Source organism: Adiantum capillus-veneris, chromosome 1 (genome assembly GCF_014529385.1).
Source record: "Adiantum capillus-veneris isolate H3 chromosome 1, ASM1452938v2, whole genome shotgun sequence".
Lineage (NCBI taxonomy): Eukaryota > Viridiplantae > Streptophyta > Polypodiopsida > Polypodiales > Pteridaceae > Adiantum > Adiantum capillus-veneris.
The window spans coordinates 91,974,812-91,990,669 of NC_140931.1; the positions used below are offsets into that span (position 1 = coordinate 91,974,812).

Below are 15,858 nucleotides of genomic sequence, written 5' to 3' on the forward strand. Positions count from 1 at the left end.
CTGTGGGTACTCCCATCTTGTGTAATCTGCGCATCAACCTAGTTATGGGTACTGTGTCAAAGGCTTTGCGGAAGTCCACAAAGCTACAATAGATCCGTCTCCCATGGGATCTGCCCTCCTCAATAATGGCCCTGAGTGTCAAGATATGGTCAAGAGTAGAAATACCTCTTGAACCCTGCATGTCCAGCTGCACGCATTCCTTCCCTCTCTGCCCATCTACTCAGTTATTGCTCAAGAATGGATGCGCACGACCGTGCCAATGTGTGTCCAATCATGATAGTGCAATAATTTCCATGCTCCATAGGGTCTCTTGACTTGAAGATAGGTACAATTGTAGATAGGCTGGGTGTGTGGGTATGCCTCTGTTTCTGCATTCATGTAATGTCTGTGTCAGTATAGTAGCAAGCTCCTCCAGAGGTCGCCCTGGCTCCTCAGTGCATAGGCGTCTGTAGATCCCGTATAAGTATACAGTATCCGTCTCCAACGTAAAGGTGTAGCGAGTAGGGGCTGCTACCCGTGGCCTGTGTGCTACATTGAACTGGAAAGAGATGGTCAACAACACAAGAGCATGATCCACTACCACCCCAACAGATATGGGCCCAACTATGAGATCATGGATACTAGAGATGAGACTCAGTTGTGCCATGACATAATCTATTGTGCTGGCTCCATGTATGTTTCTGCATTCATGTAATGTCTGTGTCAGTATAGTAGCAAGCTCCTCCAGAGGTCGCCCTGGCTCCTCAGTGCATAGGCGTCTGTAGATCCCGTATAAGTATACAGTATCCGTCTCCAACGTAAAGGTGTAGCGAGTAGGGGCTGCTACCCGTGGCCTGTGTGCTACATTGAACTGGAAAGAGATGGTCAACAACACAAGAGCATGATCCACTACCACCCCAACAGATATGGGCCCAACTATGAGATCATGGATACTAGAGATGAGACTCAGTTGTGCCATGACATAATCTATTGTGCTGGCTCCATGTATGTGTGGAAAGCATGTGAAACCTCCTGTAGCGGGAAATCTCTGTAGGCCATTCAAGATGGCCAGTCCATGTGCAGCTCCCATGTCTATCAAGTGTCGCCCATACTCAGTATATTCTACATCCTGTGATAGTCTGGACACACCCGTCTTTACAACATTTAGCTCTCTCAGCATCTCCTCTAAAGTATCATAAAATACTGTCTGGCGATGGGCATTCCTAGCATTGAGGTCCCCTAGAATGATAATGTCACCATCTCTAGAGAACTCCCATATGTCATCATCCAAAATAGAAAAAGGGGACTGTCCTCTGGGTGATGCATAGACCGACGTACTCGGGGGAAAGAGCAAATAGCAATGTAAAGATATATGCCTGTCTCTGCTCTCAATCTCACCCACATGTACCTAGCATACTCATCCCTGAGGACTATATGTATCAATGGCTGCAATTCCTTTCTAAGTAACATTGCCACTCCCCCTGAGCCCCACCCTCTGTGCTCTGATCGTGTCTCCTGTCTGCAAGCTGTCTTTCATCTATATCCACTGATGTGAGACATAGATTGCCCAGAAGCCTGATGTGTCTCAAAGTAGAAGATGATGTCTCTTCCAGTAAAACTATCCTCAAAAGCACCCACATCAAAGCGCATAGATCCATTACAATTCTAGGCGATAAGTCTTGCACCGTTATGTGGAGCATTGCTCCAGTATTACCACTCTTCCATCTCGATAAAAGGCAATCTTGGCTTTTCCCCTTGTTTCTCTAATCCCCGGTATTACCTCCTGCATATGAGCGATCTACGAGAGGGTAAGATCATCCCCAAGAAGGATGCCCGTCTTTTTAAGAGTTTGCCTTTTCTTCAAAAAGACCTTCGCTTCCATGGAGTGAAAATAAAGGATGAGTGCCCTTTCTTTTGAGGTTTTCCCATTGCTTCCATTTTTCTTGTTGCCCACTCTCCAAGCTCTTGTGTTCATCAACTCATGAACCCCTATCAAAACCTTTCACCTCTTCGTCCACATATCTTTGTCTTTGAGGCCGCAAATCCTGACATGTAAAGTATGCACACATCTTCTTTGCTCCTCCTCTAGTGTCAGAGTAATAATAGAGGGTGTGGACGTGGAGAGAGAGGGGGGGGGGGGAGTATGGAAGAAAAGTATTACAATCTTTGTGATGTGCAATCTTTGAGAGAGAGAATCTTTTAAGAATCTTCTCGCCGGAATCCAAAAGTGCTCATCAAGTTTTTCCCCCAAAAAAAAAGTCCCTTAGTTGACTTAAAGCAGATATTTTACTCCAACTTTTCAATCTCAATGAATCTTTCAAGATTTTTTTCCTTACATTAAGCTTAAACGAGATGAAGATGCTTGCCAATGTGGGGCTTGTTTTTCTCGTCATAGATGCAGCTAGCTCTGGGTACTCATGTGGGGATCCAGGGGGATAGGTGGATGCAAGCCACCACACTTTGCCTGGCATGGCACGCAACAGGTGGCAGCCTTGCACAAGTTTTCAATCTTAGAGCGTATCATTCAGTTGCATGCTGACATTTCAACACAACACTTCATCTCAATAGACACTGAATTTGGTGCCCTCCACTACGATGGTGCAGAAAATTGTGTTGTAGCTGTAAGAAATTCTGAGCAAAGGCTTTCTGGTGTCATAGCTAATGGCTCTGTTCGAGCCAAGGGAGGTGGGTGTCCTCCACACCATCTTGGGATCAATGGTGCGTGCAGATAAACCCATGGTGAAGCATTAAGCAGGGCTATAACAAATGTCATATTAGAGTAGTAGAATATGCATGATAAAATATGCCAAACAGTGGGATAGCATTCAAAGAGAGAGAGGACTAACTCATTGCTGCAAACAATAGAGATGATAAGGCTCTTTCATGGTGAGTTTCCCAACTCATATTCTTCAAGAGAGAATTGAAATATAGAACATAGTATACTGCCCTACAGAATGAAAAAATAGAAATAAGCCAGGAATATTTGGAGATGCTCTGAGTCTACTTTCTCCTCAACAATTTAATGGCGCTCACTAACTGTCATATTTTCCAGAAAGGAGCATGTTGGAGCAGCTTTGAGAGCTTCGAGAACGCAAACAGGTAAAGTAATGGAATTTAATTTCCCACTTGCCAATATGTACAGTATATTAAAGAATACAGGACGTCCCACTCAAGTGCTGCATAAACTTTTGCAAAATTGAATGTGAAATAGTACTCTTTCCTTCCTCCACCATGAAACATAAAAATAACAACCGCCAACACTGAAAAGACCTAATGTGAGTTTTTAAAACCATTGTGTGAGATCCTCTCACTAGATTGATTTGAGTGAGTACAAGGCACAAAAGAGAGCGCTCTATATAGGCTTAGGTGTTGTTGAGTACCATGCGACTGTCTTTCAACACTCAAAAACTCTTCTCCAAATAGCACATGATCAACTCGATACATTGGACTCATACATGGGATGCGTCTTTGTAGAGAAGAACTCCTTCAAAATCATCTTCTCTAAGAGTCTCTGACATAATCGAAGTATTAACTTGAGTTATAATTTGCTCCTGCACAAATCCCATTAACTCTGCAACGTAACTCAAAAAGATCAAACATTCGAGGCCATTTGTGATACAAGTTGAATTACAAACTACCTACTGTGTAAAACATTGAAGTTTTTTCTGCTTTGTGAGAACTACTTTCATATCCTGCACGGGCTCCAAATCCCAAGGCTTCCGAGCTATGGACATTTTTAAGCCGTTAGGAATTATTTGGAACTTAGTAGGCCCCTTTGGATTGGCGTAAGGTTAAGAATGGTCCAAAAAGAGCACAGCCTGAAGACCCCAGTAATAATCACTCTAGATCATTTTCCAAAAAATCCCCATGTCGCAACCAGTCAACTAACTCTCATTCAGTACATTGTCGATGTCAAAAAATGTCATTTTCTAGATATTAATTAAAATTAGGAGCAGTTCCCAAACCAGGAATTAAGGCTAATCAAGCTCATAATTGATCAAATGGATTGTCATTAGAATCTTTTGATCACTAACTGACCAAAGTCAATACAATTAGTAATCAATTAGGCACTAATTGAGTGAAATTCTTTCTATTAAGCTCAAGATTAAGAGACCAATCATCAAGATGATGCAATATTGTCAAATCCCAGGTCCGATCGCATCAGAAATCATTTACCCTTCCGAGAAACATGTGCTGACGCCTCAGCACAAAATTGCCAAATGATTTACTTTTGGAGGCATCCATACAAATTCTGACCAAAAAGCAAGAATAAAAAACAATTTCAAGGCATTTCATTAGCAGAGAGACTCAACAGGCGTCTGGAGACGCGAATGTTGGCAGAGAGAGGAAGGACTGCGCGGCAGGGCCGCGCAGGAGGGGGGGGGGGGGGGGGGGGGGGGGGGGGGTATAGAGACCATGTATTAAAGAGGGAGAAATATAAAACGTACCTTTAAAAATTTGAAGGGTAATCCGGTGTACACAGGCTGAAACTCCCTCGGCATACACCCCTCCCTTCATGCCGAAAGGGAGTGCTATAAACAGCACAGCCCACAAAGCAACCACAAGTAACTGCTTAGAAACACAACCAACGCTAAAGGCGGCTCGTATGAGATTGAAGCACCATTCACGTCTCCTCTCACAAACACTATCAAGAAATACATTCAAAACTGGCCAGCTTTGCTTGGATTTGCATTGGGCAACAAATACAATGGAATAAATGATGGAAGGGAGAATTTCTCTCCAGGTGACCTCCGAGACTGGACAGATTGAGAGATTTTCAATAAGGTGCCTTAAAATATTATGGCACTTGAATGCTTCTATCTGTCACGTTCAAAGACTGGCATTGAACGAGGCTAAACTTTCCACTGGTTACAATTTTTTTAATATAGTATCGAGCTACTCTAGGCTGAACAAAAAGCTCCAGCACTTTGGGTTGCAAGGATAAGACCCTCAAAACTTTTTGTTAATTGAACAACGAAATGAAGGCCATACCTTGAGTATTCACTAGAAACTGACGTGGAAATGTATCCATTTTTATAGCATTGTACAGAACTGGAAAGGGCAAAGGTTACAATACAACCACTTTGCTCAGGGCAACAAACACCAAAAAAATCCTTACTTGCCAGATCCATCATCATCTTCCTTGTTCAAGTCATGTCACTTGAATCCATATGCTCTCCTGCTCGATAACCATAACCATGGCCCCGACCTCGTCTTGGCCCTTCACGTCTCTCATACCTCTGGTGACCCTGGTCCACTTGTTTGTTATTTGGTCTTTGTGCATTTGATTCTTCCGCTTGTGGCTTGACAGTTTGCTGTTGTTGAGCCACAGGCTGATAGTGATAATGCCTTCTTTGGTATTGCCTTGGTTTAGCTACCTCCGCATTTTCGAAACTTGAATTCTCTGCTGTCAGATCGCCATTCCCTGGTAGTGACCCCAACTTTTGAGGAAAGGGATACTCTTGATCCTTCTTATGGTCTTTAATACTCCCATTTACCCTTAATGCATGAACACTATCTTCTTGTGTTGGCTGAGTGTCATTTCTGTCCTCTAATTGTGGCATATTCCTTTTGGATGAGCGATGAACAGATGCATACTTGAATGCCTTCGTTGAAAAGCTCCGATTTTTGTAAGACTGATCAGATCCTTGGGTTCTCTCTTCCTTTTCATTCCTCACCAGATCAAGGTGCTCTTGTAAAGACAGCACTTCCTCGGCTACTTTTGCATCTGATGTCACTGAGGTCTCTTCTTGTCTAGCAGGTTTTGGAGTATATAGCTTCATCCCTTCCTTTCGCCTGCTTGATTCTGTGGCAGACGTCCGATGAGACCTTTGCCACTTCTCCTCTCTCACAGGAGCTTCTTCGTCTGCATTCCATTGTTGCTGCCCACCAGACTTCACAATATAATGCTTAACCTCTTTCTTGCTTTGAATAGACTCGGATGATTCGCTGTGCCCCATTGCACGAGGTTGTGATTCATCGCCTTTTCCTGTTAAATCAGTTCTATGAGCTGACTCGCTTCCAACATGATCAGAGGAGGCTCGAATAGCTTGTGCTCCTGTCCGGTCAGCAATTCTCTGCCCACGGTGGCCGTGTGCCGAATCACCAGTTGGTGGTGCTCTGCCCATGCTGTGCCCCATTGCTCGAGGTTGTGATTCATCACCTTTTCCTGCTGAATCAGTTATCTGAGCTGGCTCGCTCCCACCATGACCAGAGGCGGCTTGAATAGCTTGCGCTCCTGTCAAGTCGGCAGTCCTCTGCCCACGCTGGCCTCGTGCAGCTGATTGCTGCCCCTGCATGTATGGCTGTCTTGCAGGCAATGGAGTGTACCGCTCCATATCATTTTTTCTAACAGGAGTACCTGAAGGTGGTGACCATTGGCCTTCATACTGGCCTTTCTCATTTGATGAGTGAACCTCTTGAATCATCTGACCTTGTGGACCAGTTGCCTCACTTTCTTGCTGCAAGTTAAGCTTTCTTGCCTGCTTTGGGACATACAATTTTTTCTCAGTCCTATTTGTAGAAGATTCACAACTAATAGTATCTGCCTTGAGCTCCTGTCCAAAGTGTCTATGCTCGCCCATTGCAGACTGTTTAACATGTGTTTCCTGCTGCCTCCCAAGCTTTTGATTATGAGGCCTTTCCTCTTTATCCTTCACCACCTTCGCTTCAACTGCAAAGTAAGGCACAGAAGTCTCGGCTCTAACCTCAACTTGTGATCTGTCCCCACTCAGCACACTTCCCTCTCCTGAGGCTAAGCTTGCTGCAGATTCATGAAGCTCTACTTTATGCTGCTTGGAAATCCTCAAGCTACGAGATTTGACCTCCCTTTGGTTCTTTTTTGACTCGGTAGCATAAGGTGCTGAAGTCATAGCTGCAGGATTCTCTAAGTCCTCTGCCACAGACTTTTCGTCTTTAGAGTAGAAACGCTGGCCATGGTGATTGTTCACTTTCACTCCTTCATATTCTTGCTCTCGTTGTTGCTGACGATGCTGGTTCCTGGCTGGCTTACGCACATAGGCACTGTTTGGTTTTTTCCCGTCAGACTTCTCAAGGACTGGAGTGCCAATGACTTCACCAGCCTTTTCTGCCTCCTCAAATGGAAAAAGCTGCTTCACCTGTGCCTCCCTTTCATCGATAGCAATGGCCTGACCCCCCAGTGGCTCTGATTCTACACGGCTACTTGTTACCAACTGCTGATGCTTGGTGTGCAAGCTCTGGTTCTTGCAGCTAATAGATTGCTCATCTTGTGCAGATTGCTCGAAAATATTTGATCTGGCTTGCTGCTGCTGCTGCATCCTGTGTCCCTGCTTCTTGGAGATTCGTTCCCCTTTTTGATGCTGAACATGTTGAGCTGATCTTTTGCTGCTTACAACAGACTGCTCCTGAACTTGCTGTTCTTGGCCTTGCTGACTACTTGCAGCAGACTGCATCAGTTGCACCTGACTCTCACCCTTATTTTCATGCTCCAGTGCAGGCTGCATTCGTCTCTTCTTGACAAGATCAGTAGATATTTTTTGCGACAACTCATGCATATCACCAGCATCTCCTGATGGTACCTGAACCTCTTCTTTTGTAGCACCCACAGCCGTCGGTTTTGGTGCCCAAACCATGCCATGATTTACATGTTGCCTGTCAACAGAATGTGACTCCTGGATGGAGCGACCATGTGCACGCCTTACAGAATGGCCATTTCTCTTTGGCTTCAAACCCTCATCAAGCGGTGCCTTCACACAAAATAAAAAGAAAGATCTTAGATTTCAGGCCTTAAAAAGGTAATGAGAGTAAACATGTAGGGTTTACCTTTTCCTGCTCAGAACTAAGTGGCGACACAGAATTTTCCATAGAAGGTACTTTGAAATCTTTTGTGGCGCCTTCAAGTTGTATATTCTCAGCAGTCTTAGAAAAACTATCTGTACAAGCATCCTTGAGGACATCTTTATCAGAAGTTGCCGATAGGGCAGCACTTGACCAATTGTTGCAATTTATCAAGTTTCCATCAGACGCTTTGAGAAGCGACATCCTTTCCTCCCTTTCATGAGACGAATCTGTTTCTTCCATACCTTTAATCGATTGTTGCAAATTCATGGTTTTCTTTTTTGAACTACCTTTCACATCATCCCCCAACCCATTGTTGTCCTTTGGAACAAAACGATCTAGATGAAAACCCTGCAGGTTTCCATGGCAGTTGTTCTCCTGCCTCTGCGAAGTCATGTCGGACATCAAGCTCATCTTTTTAGGTTCCCTCTTTTGTTCAGCCTTTGTCCCTTCATCCTCTTGTTTACCTTTTGACGGTTGGTTTCCGACCAGCGGACCTTGACTGACCTGCATATTGTTCTTATTCCTGACGGTATCAGGACTACCAGCTAATATTTTAACGGAAGATGTCTTGATTGTCTCTTCCTGCTTCAGATATTGCATATCTAGCCCAACCATGTGAGTATTGCCAAGGGCAGCAGCCTGGCGCCCTCCTAAAGAACTGGAGTGCACTACCTCATCAATACGTACAGGACCTTTCTCAGTGCTTTCTGGGATGTCGGAAGCACTTTCACTAACTGACCCTTGAGGCGTCTCGATCGATTTAGTCTGCTGGCGCATCACAGATGAGGGCATATCTTGGTACATTCCCATGGTTCTATCAGCACCGTACATATTATTACCCCAACCAGCATGCATAGGCTGATGTCCCCATGGTGGCCGGAACATGTCTGGTCTTGGAAACTCTTGGCCACTTCCAGTCATGGGGATTGACGATTCACGAGCATCCATAGCAGAGCCGATATAAACCACATTTGCCCCAGACCAGCCACCCCTTTGTTCTCCAAAAGCTTTGTCACCAATGCCAAAACCATCTCTTCTATTACCTGCAACTTGCTCATGCAGCACAGCAGTTTCCATGCGACGAGGGGGCGGGCGCATGATATGAAAATGTTCAGAGGGCCCAGATTGAAGAAATGGGCCTTGAGGAATGCCTGACCTGTCGAGATGGTTAGGTCCCCAGCTTGGTCGAGGATGATGGACCCTGGAAATATCAGGATGGTTAGGCCTCGAGTCAAATGCGTAGCTGCCATAAACTTCAGGCCTCGCATCCATTGGAACCACAACCACATCGTTACCGTGGGGACCTCCAGGCCTGTTATAATACAGATCATGCTGTGGAGCACCTGGAAACGCGAATTCTCGTCCTTGTGCGGCAATGCCATGCTGTACAGGGATTGGAGGACCACTAAAGTTCTCTACAGGTCGATCAAGAGTCCCAGGTCCAGGCCCAGCTGTTCCATGCCCTACAACGCCTGCATATGACAAACAATGTATTTCCAGATATGCAAAAAGTTCTACACAAGACATTGGAAATTGCTTACAAACCTGTATAAACTGGCTGTCTTTGATCTGGTAGAGTCCCATCTGGAAATGGAGGGTGAGTAAACAAAAGGGCTGCAAATTTGGCATGTACATGAAGTTAATAGGAGAAAACACGGAGAGAACACTAGTACACTCCATCACCCCCCGCCCCCCCCCCCAAAAAAAAAAGCATTTGGTTATCATAGTGTCAGCCACATATTTCTCTCATTACAAGTCTTATAAAGCTACACTGCTCAGTAGGAGAGCAGAATGGTGGAAAAGCCAATAAAACTTGAAAATTCGAAACCTTCTAAAGTGCACAAGGTGGAGTAATAACCTGGCTTTTGCCTTCCCTTGTCTGTGTGCATTCCATCAGCAGATGTAGGCCAGTCTGCATGTGGCACCGCCATTCAAATAATATAAAATTCCATTCAGCTAACATAAGTAAACAAAGCAAGATTCAAGCAAAGAAGCAAAAAAATAGTCGACTTAGCATGCAGAAACATTGCTACGTGATACAAAGGCTCCTATCTGAGCATAATTGATTCTATTCATCTGATTTATAGATCTTATCTTGTGAGTACATATCTAACGTGTCTTAGATACAACTTAATAGTGACATCACTATCCCAAAAAAAACTTGACATAATTACCTGTGTAAACAGGTTTCCTCTCCTTGGTGCCATCAGCAGATGTTGGGCGATCAACTAGCGATCCTAACAAAGAAAAACTGTGTCATTGCATATAACAAACCAGATGTCCATCATAGCATTGCAAGAAACCGAAAGAACAGTCCTAAATAATATCATAGGTCAGCGGAAGCTCCTCAGTTACCAAAAGCCCAAGACCCCAGAAGCATTAATCACCTGATTGATAATGATCTGCACATGCTAAATGCCGTTCTTTCATTGCATCCGCTGATGTGGGCCGGTTGGAAGCTGCCGCTGTGTTAAAAGTAAAATGGACACGATATATTCAAACACAACCGATGCTAACAGTTCAAATACATTCAAAAATCATGTCGTTTCAGCAAGTGCACCACAAAAACAGGATTTGCATAAGCAAAGCATGACAAAAGGAAAGACGTTTCGGGAGAAAGCCAACACTCACTTTGTTGAGGCCGCAGATTAAGATTTTTGTCGGAGCCCAGGGTTGGAAATTCTGCAGTGGTCAAGTTAAACCGGCTTGGTTGAAGTTGTTCTTCCAGCTACAAACATAAATGCGCCCGTCAGAACACTAGAACAGCATAGATATCACAAATTCAACAAGACCTTCATCCACTTAAGGACTTGTAATAGCTCCCATACCTTTGCAGCACCACCCCAAGCCCTACCACTAGCTGTGGAAGCCGACAGAGGGCGTGCGTTTCCAGCAGATGAAGGGCGAGCGCTTCCAGCAGACAAGGGCCTTGAAGGATTCTGAGATCCAGAATTGTTGTTGGAACTGGGAGAAGATGTGCTCATTGATGCAGTATTCCAAGCTCCAGAACCTACTGGAGGTGAAGATGAAAGCCCAACAGTTCCCCATGAGCTGCTACTTGTAGGGGGGGAGCGCCCAGTTCCCCAGCTAAACGTGCCACTGCATAGAGATCATAAAGAAGGCCAATTATTATTTCTTGAATTGAAAAAGAAAGACCTCCGCTAGCATAACAGACATACCGAGGTACGATTTCCACACTGGGGTCAAGGCCACGGTTTTCTAATCTGAAATCAAGACGAGACATTTTTTAATCTTGGAGTCTTAGCATAAGGGCACACCTCAAATTTTCATGCCATTCAAGAAATAACTTGCTCTAACCTTTGGCTTGGCAAATTAATCGGCTTGGGAACGGCAGGAATCTTTCCTAGCACAGTCATCCCTCTCCGTAATGATGATGAACCCAACCTATATGTCAAACAGTGTCCATGATTAATACTGAAAATGGGAGACAATACGGACTGCCCAAAACTTTGGGAAAAAAAGAAATTTTCGCTGAACTTTTGCTTCTTGTAATGTGTACAGATCCTAATAAATTCTAGGCCTTGGAGCAAACCTTTGGACTTTAGGGAGCTCAAGCAAGAGGAGAAACAAAAGCACAAAAGATCATGTGGGGACATTTAATGCCAAAAGTTGCAAAAAACAGAATCTCTAAGCTATACATAGAATAAAGGGAAAACTACCAAAATGCCCCTCTAATTTGTGGAATTTCCCAAGATATCCCTCTAATGTTCAAAAAGCTCAAATACCAAATCAACAGACATATTAGAAATCCTCGTCAAAATCTAGCCGGTATTTGAGGAAGTTTCAAAATTAGATATACCTAGATGAATCCAGGATAAGCCCAGATTCACCCTTAAAGGAAAGTGCAAGGTATAGACCCATGGTAGTCACCCACAAGACAATATAACCATCAGCTCCATCATGCATAGTATTGACTAAATACCACGACGTCCCCACAAACGTCGTTAGTGCCCAACAGTGGGTGTAGAACTCGGTACTAAGTTTCAAAATTAGATGGGTATCTCGGTAATTTCACGAATTTCAGAAGCATTTTGATAATCTTTCCTTAAGTCAAACTTGGCAAACAACAGGTTTCTAGAAACAGCTTTTCAGCCCAAGGTTTGGACACTAAAACCGCATTTTTAAAACTTGGGACACTTATCAAAACCATAGTTCTAAAGCTGCCATCTAGAAACACCATCACTAAGCACCAAGCTTTCCACCCGACCATTGCTACATGGAAGACAACTTACCTCATCTCACATGTTCTTACAGAGCTCTCTTCTTATTATGTGACCTATAGAAGCATACAGCGATTTAACTAGTGATCCTTGAGCAATCAGGACAAGTGGGATTTACTTTGACGACAAACCTCGATGTAGGATTTTGTCTGTCCTCATTGCTATAGAAAATATTATCAGATCATGCAAGAGGTCAGACAAAGGGGTTATAAGCCTTAGAACCAATGCGTACAATGGAAAATTTAGGCAGAAGGCACAATAAATCGCATGTACAATAAAATACCAAAAGAGGATCAAAAGTTGAAACTATCATCAAACTCATCTTGTTCCTTTTTGAGCTAGGGTTCATTTCACTTGTTTGGAGTCTGTACGCCATCTCCTCTAATAAAAATATTGTGATCGATCCACAATGTCTAGGTGGTGCGTACCTTCATAAGGTCAAAACACTATCATAACCTTGGTTAGCATAATTATCTTGGAAGTATAATTACCTTGGTTAGAATAATTACCTTGAAAGTATGATTAACTAAGAGTACCTACCTAAGGTATAAACATGCCGATACAAAGCACCCTTCAGTAAAATCTAACCCATTGATACATTATATCGGTTTCAACTTCAAGGTCCACATTTAGTGCCTTTGTAGAGTGACCAACCACTATCTACGCACCATCAGCTACCTGGAAGTTGTTCTACCTACAAGTTAATGAATCCGACTTGAAGCCTACCTCATTGAAAACAACTCCATTACTATTCTTATCTCGGTGCACTTTGAGATATCAACCTCATAGTTTTCCCGTGTTGATTCGAACACCATTCCTAATATTGGATAACACAAACATCATACTATGAAATCGGCAAGATCAACATCATTGCTGATCCAAGTAGATCCCTAGTGAATGAAGATAAAATAAACATTCTACAACACCTAAGCACACAACAGTACTCATGTATGTGTTCAGGCCATATGATCTTATTGCCTTTCAACTCTGTATTATTGCAAAGCCACTTAAGCTTTCTTGATCAAATAGTGTTGAAATCGCCAGATTTAATAACTATACTCTTCACTGTTTAACTTGACCCTGTGATGTCATATTAGGAGCCTTGAATGCTTGTCCAACAACGGCTACACAGCCTTATGGTCATTGAGCTGCTGAGTAGTAAAAACCAGTGAGAACTCAACCTTCCTAAAAAGTAAAGAGAGTTATAATCCACCACTCTATTCGTGAAGCTATTGCTTACATCCTCCTCCTGGGAAATTGGTAGTGCCCCTAGAAACTAGTGACACTCCTTTGCATAAAACAAACCTGCTTAGCCAATGTTGAAACTTACCCCTTGCACACAACGCTTACCCACATGCTTTGATTTTATCAACATTAGCAACACTAACATTATGATTTAAAGCATTTCAGGGAACCGAAGCATATAAATTTATCGATATGAAAACTTGTCAAAGGTCCTTCACAAGAAACAAACCATTTTAACAATTTCAATGCCTAAGATTTTAAGCCAACTCTAGGAGAATTACATTGTGGAAAATTAAACAAAGCAAGCAAAATCATCATTATATAGCTATAATGAGAACAAGCAAGCAAATTATAAATGTAACCCTAGAGCACATGTTCTATTCTTTCTCTCACAATGTGACTTAGTGCATGCATATGGCGTTATTGAAGCATAAAGATTGTAAGCCTTCTTAGGTTTGAGGCTTTGGTTGAACCTAAACTAACAACACCAATTGTAAAAGCCAGAGTCAATTGAAAAACTCTACATGTAATATGCCACAAAACAAAGAGAATACACAAGTTTGCTTGAACATTCCCTAAAAAAGACTATTGGCAACACATCAGTATAGTAAAGAAAAATGAATAGATGTAATCACCATCAAAGTTGACACAAGATAGTAGGGAATCTTCGGCTGATAAGGAATTATGAATAGAACCAAAATCAAAGCATGGGGTATGAACTTTGATGTTCTTTGCCACAATTTCCACAAAGGAAAACGACTCAATGAAATTGATTACAAATGGTCCCCATGTTCATACAAGAACTCCAAAAAACAAATTTTCTGAGTAAAGTTTTCAAAGTCGACGAGATCATCCCTTAAAGTTGAAAAATATGACTCCCAACTTTAAATATGAGGTCATGCATCATTCATTGAAGTATCACCCGACCATACAAATATGGCAGGGACCCTACCTAGAACTTGGTATTCAGCACCCTCGAAGAAAGGCCACATACTCTCTAGGAAACCTAAATGGCTGCTTATAATTCCTTGAGCATATCATTCAGTCCAGCAAGAAACTTGGCCTTACTCGCAGCCAAGTATAACTTTTGCATCAAAGATCCATTGGAAGAGTAAGTCATTTGAATATACCAATGCTGCTTTTCTATAGGCCACATGCAACAGGATATCGCAAAGGTCATAGGCAGTGTACAAAGCGTTCTTCTACAAAAAGGAACTTGTCGCCATTGATTAACAAAAGACACAAAAATGATTTGGTACCTTGATATACTACAACACACCAACGTTATACCGTTCTTCTCCATCTATGCCATGGCAGTCATCAGACAGTAAGTGCATAAACAGTCTCAATATTCATACTCAGATTGCTTGAGGTAGTTTAAGAGTCTGGGTATGATTAAAAACAGGATGATCTGATCACCGGGCTTTGACTTGGCAAGCAAATTCTGTAAGTGCACAGATAGGTATGATCTTGCCCCCAGGGAGAGCAAATCTACGTTTTCTTCCAACAAGCACACAACTCGTAAACAGAGACGAGCAAAAAAAGTATACACATCTTGCCATCACTTGAAAACAACTAATCAATGGGCTGCAGAAACAGGTACCTTCTGTCTCCCGTAGCCATTGACGTGAAGTGTTAATTTCTGCAGATGAAACACAAGGACCTGAAGGTAAGCAATAAAAAAACACGATCCTCTTCTAGGGTTTGACCGAGACGAAACCCTCTATATGGGCACTTGATGGAGCGCTCTCGAACCGGAAGTATCCCTGCTTACCGCTCAGATGATACGTTACGGCACGAAAGGAAGAAGGAAGCTCCGGTTGAGGCGATGGGGGCCTTCTGAACAGCAGATCAACGACGAAGAAATTAATCCAGGAGAGAAGGAGACGGAGGGAAAGTCTGAGACAGGGAGAGAAATTAGCACAATTAATTAATTTACTTGGAACTCGGTGCACCTCATTATTATTCAAAATTGCTCCCGATTCGAGTTTAACTTCGTATGAGTATGGAATATGAATGTCATGGGAATGCCTTAAACATGATTGTAAAAGCATACAATTTTTTCGTCCATCGGTGAGAGAGGAGCAAAAGTTGAGATAGAGCTCCTATTGAGCTACCCATCCGGACTCGAAAAAAGGTCGGTTCGCTTTATCCAAAACCTGTTCAATCAAAATATGGCCGCCTCAAATTTTAGCAACTCAAATTCCAAGATTTTCATTTGAAAAGTTAAGGTTTATGTAGAATTTTCCTTCTCAATATATGGTTTTCACCTTCTCATATAGGAATGAAAAGGATCCAAAGCCAGCTCCATAAAATCATTTTCTCGAGCCCTGCTCCCCATGCAATGAAGGAGAACCTAGAGGTTGCCTAAGGGGACAGAGGTAAACAGGGTCCAAGCCCTCCTCAAGAACCATTACCTTTTTGTTTTTAAGATCTCTGAGATGGCTTTTGATGTTCTTAGTGCATACCACTTGGATGACGCAAAACTCTCCACTACGCCTCTTCGTGTGGTCCATGGACTATAACCTTGAGGCTTGCCGCCTTCCCCTATTTGGGTAGAGCTTGCCAACCT

The 15,858-nt window shown here is 43.0% G+C and overlaps 1 protein-coding gene across 2 annotated transcripts; it reads right to left on the reverse strand.

Moving 5' to 3' along the window:
• Positions 1-3,245: 3,245 nt before the first annotated feature.
• LOC147465183 (uncharacterized) lies at positions 3,246-15,355 on the reverse strand. 2 transcript variants are annotated; one of them, XM_086518742.1, is made up of 17 exons: positions 15,061-15,355; positions 14,890-14,928; positions 11,201-11,205; positions 11,119-11,141; positions 10,980-11,024; positions 10,629-10,899; positions 10,432-10,528; positions 10,188-10,265; positions 9,975-10,037; positions 9,659-9,712; positions 9,346-9,414; positions 7,783-9,272; positions 5,218-7,706; positions 5,099-5,121; positions 4,972-5,031; positions 4,428-4,736; positions 3,246-4,231 (listed from the first exon to the last, which is right to left on the reverse strand). In XM_086518742.1, exons 1-17 carry the CDS (start codon positions 15,338-15,340, stop codon positions 4,182-4,184), a joined length of 5,445 nt encoding a protein of 1,814 aa, XP_086374868.1. In that variant the 5' UTR covers positions 15,341-15,355; the 3' UTR covers positions 3,246-4,181. The 2 variants fall into 2 exon arrangements, with proteins under 2 accessions (XP_086374868.1, XP_086374867.1); XM_086518741.1 differs by lacking the exon at positions 3,246-4,231 and having other exon boundaries at positions 4,636-7,706; positions 7,783-9,263; positions 11,119-11,205; positions 15,061-15,200.
• Positions 15,356-15,858: the final 503 nt, after the last annotated feature.